The following is an 8,470-nucleotide window of genomic DNA, read 5'->3' on the forward strand; positions in this document are numbered from 1 at the left end:
ATATTTGAGTATATTATTTTTCAAAGTGTCAGAAATGGATAACAAAACTGCTATTTTCAATGACTACTTATTTTTGTCCAGCATTAACATCGGTAATCGGCTACATGAGTTTTAAAATATCGGCATATCGGATATCGGCCAAAATCCCAATATCGTGCATACCTACAAAAAGTAAAAGTGGAGGTATTACTAATCTAAATTACAAAAACTGAATATATTGAACACCTTATATCCACATCTGTTTGATTTATAGAGTAAACAGTTATTTTTAAAGGGTTTGTTTTCTATCTTGCACCTAGCTAAAGGGACTTTAATGAATGTTTTGTTATTTAAGCTTTGGGGAATTATCCACCAAAAAATGTAAAGCATTACATAAGACGTGAGATCAGATACACATGTAATGAATTTGATGAAAATCCACCTCTCCTTGGTGATGCTGTTGAATATTTCTTTATGATTATTTTCCTGGTATTGCAACCAGCAAAACTCTGCATACAGTCCAATGCATTTATCCCAGCGTGGTGGGAGACTCATTTTGAGGAAACTATGGTTGTAGCTCAATGTCGGTTTTGTAGAAGAAATTATCAGCCAACGAGTTATTGAGAGAAGCCAAATCTGTGAATATCTTCTAAATTTAACGAAGTTTCTTACTTCGGTCCTGAGGGAAACTTTTTTATTGTTTCAGAAAACTGGTAAATTGCCTGTACTTATATAGTGCTTTTCAAGTCAGGAGACTTGACCAAATTGCTTTACACTACATTCAGTCATTCACACACACACACACACACTGATGGTGGCAAGCTACATTGTAGCACTGACAGAAGCGAGGCTGCCGTACACTGGCGCCACTGGGCTCTCTGACCACCATCAGTAGACAATGCAGGCTCCTACACCCGATGGTACTGTCGCCCTCAATTACTGTCATGTTCTTGGTGCTGATGGTTCAGTTTTTTCCCTTGCTGCTGCAAACCTGTCTAATTTGTCCACTGGTTGATTAATGCCGATCATTTCCACCTGGTTCCTCTGCTATTTATGTTCTTTGCTTGCTTTCCATCAGCGCCAGGTTATTCGAGAAGATTGGTGAGATGAACTCTAGCATTCTAAATTTTGTTCTGTTTTCCTGATTTTGACCAGTTTCTGCCCTGTGGGTCCCGAGTCCTGCTTTGCCCCTCTCTGCTCTGTTAGTTTGATCTGTTCTGGACTGATTCCTGGATTCTACCGGCTTCTGAAGTTGGTCCTGTCTTCTGACTCTGACTTTTGATTACCCCTCAAGGACACTGTTGCTGCTTGGCATCAGCTGGTGCCTGCTCTGCTCTCTCTCTAGGAACTCTGGGGGGGTGGTCCGTGCCACAAGCTGGGGAGTAATCTCCCGTTTCGATTAAACTTTTTCCTCTGGGATCTGTCTAAACTTTGAATCAGAGACACGCCCCGCAGCCGACGGGCAGCCCAATGTTTCTGCCCCCCCCAGGCAGCTCTTACATTGGTGCTTTTGCCGCAAATAAGTAACCACATCCGGTCTCGGAATATGAAAAAACGACCACAAATGAACCTTTTTTCGTCCCTGTTCAAAAACATTTTTGTTTTTCGTTTCCCTAAAACGGAAAATGAAATTCAAATAATTTTTCAGGTTTTACTTTTCCCTTTTTGACAATGAAAAAGAGAGACCTTTTAAATTTCAATTTTGTTTTTTGCACTTCAAAACAAAAATCAAATTACCATTTGTTTTTATCTTTTTTAATTCCTGTTTCTGAATCAAAAATCCAATGACCAAAAGATACATGGACCACGGACACGGACCTAGAATGTTCACTTTGTTTTTTGTTTTATTTAACCAGACTTACCGGTAATGTAAAATGTCATATTGCATTTTTTGTTTTCTCCTTTTTGTTAGAGGTTTTTATATTTTGTGTCTTCCAAAATAGTGGAGCACAAAAACAAAATGAATCGGGGATGAATGACAACCATTCGGTTTTCAGTGAAGCTTTATTAGCAAGTATTTTGTGCTGCCTAAGGAAATTAGATAAATATATAATTTAGCAGATGGATAAATGACTGCTTCTGTAACGGAACTGCCAAGTTAAAATCTTTGAATCATAGGAAAGTATTCATTGTTTCTAAAGAGTTGTGAAAGCATTTTAGGAAAATATTTTAGTTATATACCAGGTGATTGAAAGATTTAAAAACTATTGTTTTAAGGCCAACTAGGGTCGGGCAATAACACAAAATATTTTTTAGAACAGAAAATGAAAATAACAGCTATAAAGTTTTGCTTATTGAAGTCAGTAAGATAAAAAAAAAAGAAATTATACTGTTAATAGTATAGATATTGTAATAGTTATAGAAATTCTTCGATACAGAAAATAATGTGATAGTTTTTTGGCAATATCTCCCAGCTCTAAGTCCAAGGACAACAAGTTCTATTGCATTCTAAGTTATTTGCTTTAAAAATGTGCTACATTCATTCAAGATCAGACTCATTATTTTTTGTATATTGCATTTTATAGATTAAATAATAATGAAAGGGAGTACATTTTATAACTACCTGTCCATGTAAGTGCAGACGATTAGAGCCTTATTTTCTGTTAGCTATTTTTATCTATTTCCCTCACCTGCTTTAGTAATATAAAACCAAGTCAGTCAAAGGAGTCTTTGAAACCTAAAACCTTATAACAGACAGAACTTTTTAAAAGGTAATTTTGTGTCATGCCTTGTTTAAAAGTAGCAAACCCATTAAAACAGCTGTTGTACTTTAGGTCTCTCAGCCGAGTAAGCATCATTGTCAAAGTTTTTCAAATTTAAACTCTTTAATATTGATTGAAGTGAGTCTATATAAATGAAGAGTCAGATGCAGACAGAATATTTGAAAAAACAATTTCTGCTAAAAAGTGATGGGTTTTATTTTTGTTGCTTCAGCTCAGAAGGTTTATTTAATACAGTTCAATTTAAACATGTTCTTGCTGCACATTTCCACATGTGCTTCAAACCTTCAACACTTTGAAACTGTCAGTGGATAATGAGGAATTAGTTATTATTTTCCTGTTAATGAACCCATGATGGTCTGCCATCCAGTGGATAGAGATCTGTCTTCTCAGATGCCAGCAGCTCTCAGACAGGGAACATTTAATTTACTTAAATAGACTCTAGAGGCTGACTAAGAAGCAGTCACTTTATCACACATAACCAGTAGTTGAGTTGTAAAAAAAAAAAAAAAAAAAAAAAAGGGAAAGGGGGGATTTTTTTTTTTTTTATTTATTTTTTTGGAAACATACATAGTCTAATTAATATAGTCTATTAACCTAAAGCAATATGCATGGTATGGTTGTTACATGTCAGGTACAGCGGTTATTGACCTTGACCAAGGCAACTTACAGTAGAACTGCAGTCGGTCCCTGGACTGGTATCACTATCACTGCCCCTACATAGTTAGGGACTAATGCAGAGGACATATTACCCACTGGGATCAACTTCATAGTGAGGCTACTTCTTTGATTTTACTTTGGAAAATCTTTTGGCAATGAATATATTAAGATTTGGAACAAAACTTTGCAAATTAATATCTGAATCCTTTTAAGTCAAGTATTTTTTTATTCAATCTAAATTAATTAGATTGAAACAGCTGAAATACTTTTCAAAATCTAAACAAAACTGCTTACAAATTCAAACACATTAAAATTAGACTGAAAATAAGCCTTTAGAGTATTTATTTTATAAAATAGACTGTTTATCAGAAATCAGCATCGCTTCTATTGGCTAATTTAAAGTAAGCTAGGCTACATGCTGGCAATTAATGAGTTAAAGTTTTCTAACAGGTCAGTAGAACTTAACTATTTACCACTAAATTCACACAAGGGACTTAGCAGTCAGGTGTCAATATTCAATTCATTTATGACCAATGGCCAGGCATTTACATCACATTTGGCAGTGCTTACGAAATAATAATCTTAACACATGTCTAAATTGCTTAATTAAAATGTATTTTTCAATGCTTCGATTCTCTCGGTTTCCTCCACTTCTCTCGGCCACAGCTCCCCTTGTCTCACCAACATCTTCTAGATTCTGGCTGTCTCCTAGCAAAACAGCAGCGACCTACAGATTAATTTTTTGTTCGATTCACAAACAAAAAAATTCACAAAAAAAAGCAGATTTTAAAGACAGAAAAATGTTTGAGCTTCAAACTGGTTTAGCTAGTTTTTCATGTTATCACTATGTCCAGAGATTAGGACTTCTACGTGCTTGGTGACACAACGGTAAGCTTATAAAAGGTAATGTCTTCTGACTCTTGACTTACCTGAAGCCTTAGTTTTTGCCTTGTTAAAAATGAAGTCCCTCAAATCGTGTTGTCTTTGCCACTTGGCTTTGATGCTGTTCAGAACACCGTCACCTGCTCTGCTGGTTGCTCCACTGAGGTCGAAAATAAAATCACAAATTGAAATCGCAATTTTAAGATTAAGGGGGATGCCATACCCCCTCATCCCCCCTGAACTCGAGTACTATACATAACAAACTGATCATCACAGTTTGGTATTGTTACTGAAGTATTTAAAAAAGAATATTACATTAATTAACCCTTCTAAAACAACAGTTTTAATCTATGACTCAACATTTTTTTGGTCACACAATTTGTTTTGGTGGGTAAAGTTAAAGGAAAGCAATTCAAAAAGCTAATTAACTATTAGATTTTCTTATTGTAAAATAAAGAATGTTAATTTAATTAAAACAGTCACATGTTTTAAGATGTCAAGGAGAGTTAAATGTGTTTCACATTTGTGGGTTGGTTCTTGTTATTCTGTAAGATTGTAGCAATAACATCATCTTGTTATATTTCAGATGAAATTGCTGGTCATTTGAAGATTGCTATTATCATCGCCGTTGTTCTGGGCATTGTTGCTGTTATTCTTGCTGCAGCTTTGATACATACTTGCAAAAAAAAATCCCCAAGGTAAGTTTGGATTTCTTTGTTGGTCAGCATATAAATATTTAGCTATTTGAAGGTCTTCAAGCATTTATGTGCTAAATAAAATCAGCCTCCCTAACATAAGTTAATGAACAGCTATGTGTCTTAAATAAAGCAACGTTTTTCAGCTAAATTTTTCTTTCCTTACTATATGACCTTTTATTTGTTTCAAATATTTTACATTTTAGCTTAGAATTAACTCGTGGATTTTGTTTAACATCTAAGTGTATAATCATACGCATGAATGTGTTTCATAACCTAAAAATCCTGTTTCAAATTAAATTGGAGCTTTGTCATACTGGTACAGCAACGTTAAACCATACAAAGGATGATGAGTGTTTTGGTTTAAATTGTCCAACAAAGAAACCTATTGGTTGCATGAAATCAAATGGCATATATTGTCTTTGTAAAAAAAGTTTAGTTGTGTTATTTGATATAAATGTAATCTATGTAAAATATGACATTGTACATAAAACAACAAAATATATTTTACTGCTTTTTTTAGCAGTGTCAGATTTCTGTTAATATTAGGGCAAAAAAATTGGAGTGTTTTAGGCATTGAACTGGGAGGTAGTATGTGCATACGTGTTTCCACAGTAGTTTTTACACAAACATGGGGAAAGGCTGCACTTTAGTTTGTTGGTTGAAGCTCATAAAACTCTTCTGTCTGCCAGATGGTGAAAATGATAACAATAATCTCACTTTATCACTGTAATTACACATTTAACATCATTTGACTGCATTTAACCCCATTCCTTAGGGACACTGTGCCGTCTACAGCGTCTAATTGGCAACCTGTGCATGCGGAATGAGCTAAGAGCACAGAGGGGTAGTCTGCAGATATGGAACAGGGGACTTCAAGCCTTCATGGAATGCCTAAACTTCTGTCCTAACCACTAGAATACCCCATGCCCCATGGGAAAATAGCCTCCTGGTCATCCTGGATCTTTGTGGCCCATCAAAGGAGAGAGCTTGATTAGATCTCCTCTAGATAGGGGAGTGATCCATCTGACCAGTCTTTATGGCTGTCTACATTAGTTTTGTCTCAGATGCAGCACAGCTGGCTGTCTTGAAGCTATTGTCTTAATTTATTGTTTTGTGAAATTGTTTTATCAGAGATGTAGCGTAACTGTTGGGTTGTTTCTTTCCATCACATTGCATTATAAACCGTCACTGCTGTTCCATTTTAAAGCTGTGTATGTTGTACATTAGGAAATGAAATATAACTGTTCACACACATTCTTAACTAAACATTTTAGAAACTGTTTTTTGTCTAAAATAACAAATTTTTAAATTCTTTTAAAAAAAAATTTCAGTTTGTAGGTCTATGTTTTTATGCATCTAAAATATCCCACCATGATAAATGTCCTTTTTTAAAGAGCTAAGCCTATGTCTGTTTTGCTTTTCTACTGCTGTCTGAAGTTCTCTCCCATATTTATTCCTTAGAGGACCTAAACTCTTCTTTTCTTCAAAATTATTGTATGAAATAATTTTAAATAAATAAAATTTTATATTCTGTTTGACCAGAATGCTAATATACTGCAAAATTAAGTGTGTCATATGTGAGCATTGTAAAGGACATTCACAACAAAATAGGCAATGTAATGGACAATTATATAATGCTCTTTTTATGTTAAAGGTTAATGCAAAAAATAGGCAAATATTTTGGTTAATGATGAATTCTTTAGGGTTTTCCTGTTCTTTCTAATATAAAATAATCTTCATATATTTATGTGTCTTAATGTTAATGTCTTAATTGTCCTAAATCTGTCTAACTTATATGCATAAGTTTGAGAGTAACTGTTCAATAAAGTATATAAGTCTTTTTCGGTAAAGCTGCCAAATTTCAATTTCTGTCTTTTTTTTAACAAGCGGAACCTAAACCATGATTTTTTAGCAACAATCAAAATATTTCTGATTCAGAATGTTTTTGTGAATTTTGGAGAATTTCAGCATGCATGGTTTTCCTCCCACTGTTGGGAGGCTCTTGTAAGCTATTGTCATAAGTTAAACAGGTTTGCAAACTAAATGAATATTAAAGCTTCCTGATGTTTTCCATCATTCCATTGCAGCAATGATCCATTTATTTCTTTAAACCCATACATTCTGTCCGTTCTGCTTTCATGTTTTATTAAAAGTGAAATATCTGCAACTCTCCTATTAATCCACAGTTTCTTTTTTATTACTTTGCCTATGTAAAGTGTTTGCACTGTTTGAAAATTATAAAGTGTTTCTCTCAAAAATATATTTGACTTAAGCCTTTATTATAGAACTAAAAGTGTGTTAAAACTTTTTCTTGACCTTTAGACCTAATATTTTGTCATCAGCAGCATTATGTAACGTCAACACTGCTGCTGTGCTGTATCTACATTTTGATTGTCGTTTAAGTAAAATATCTTTAGTGTCTTATTAACTCTTACTAAAGCAAAAAGGTTGTGTGTTTCGAAAACAGTTATTTTGATGTGATGTATTTAAATTAGAAATAAGCTTAATCCTTTTTGTACATTTAACTGCTAATGCTGATAAAATAAATATCAAATGCCTGCTTTTATAGCATTAGAAAAACAATGGTTTCTACGGAGCCCCCCTGGTGACATGGGCAGAATTTTTTTTGAAGATGTTAAGGCGTGGACACACCGTATCCATCTCGTGGCCACAACTTATCTATCTCGTGGCCACAGTGGCCACATCTTAGCAACGGGTGGCAACGCGTTATTTGTGAGGGAGCTCCTTTATGGTGGTGTAGCTTACATTCAAGGTATATGGAGAACATAGACTTGATTTAATTTTATTTCAACCTTGGAATGAACGATCTCTTGCTATTAAACACACAGTGTTAATTAATAAGAGACACTTAATCCGAGTGCTGAATGCATACGGATTGAGACGTAAAGTGTACTGTATGTGGACGTTGGCAGTGTCATTGACTTCATCCAGAAGGAGCTGGAAGGACCCGGGAGACTGCATGGTTATAGGTGAATGCACAAAAAATGTCAGATGAATCCCATCAGGGCGAAAAAGGAGGATGTACGGTTAATCATCGCATCCCTGGATCCACTCGCATCTGCTGAGCATTAAGCCCGGAGGCTAAACCTAAGGCAGTATTATGCTCTGGGACGAAACTATATTTGGCATGTAGATTCATATGACAAATTAAAACCATACGGAATATGCATCAATGGTTGTATTGATGGATTTTCCCGCAAAATGATTTGGTTAAAAGCAGCATACACAAACAGCGAACTGCTCGTCAGAGGACGCTACTTTATTGATGCTGTGGAACACGCAGGTGGATGTCCTCGGGTAATCAGAACAGATTTAGGAACGGAGAATGTTGTTATCAGAGACATTCAAACCTCCCTCCGCCAACACGATACCACCGACAACAGATCTTGCTGTCAGAGTTTCATTGCTGCGTCCAGCACTTCAAACCAATGGATTGAGAGCTGGTAGGGGATCTTACGCAAAGAAGGAATGGAGTTCTGGATCCAGTTCTTCGGAGAGCTGAAAGACCAA

General features: G+C 35.3%; 1 protein-coding gene across 1 annotated transcript in view; it reads left to right on the top strand.

Moving 5' to 3' along the window:
- LOC107101993 (butyrophilin subfamily 2 member A2-like) overlaps positions 1-7,105 on the top strand; it is a 29,422-nt gene extending 22,317 nt beyond the window's left edge. Inside the window, exons 4-5 of the mRNA XM_015401101.1 lie at positions 4,828-4,939; positions 5,715-7,105. Of these exons, the coding sequence (XP_015256587.1) occupies positions 4,828-4,939; positions 5,715-5,766 (164 nt within the window). The 3' untranslated portion in view covers positions 5,767-7,105. The remainder of the gene's footprint in view (positions 1-4,827; positions 4,940-5,714) is intronic.
- Positions 7,106-8,470: the final 1,365 nt, after the last annotated feature.

Source organism: Cyprinodon variegatus, unplaced genomic scaffold (genome assembly GCF_000732505.1).
Source record: "Cyprinodon variegatus isolate N-32 unplaced genomic scaffold, C_variegatus-1.0 Scaffold1184, whole genome shotgun sequence".
Lineage (NCBI taxonomy): Eukaryota > Metazoa > Chordata > Actinopteri > Cyprinodontiformes > Cyprinodontidae > Cyprinodon > Cyprinodon variegatus.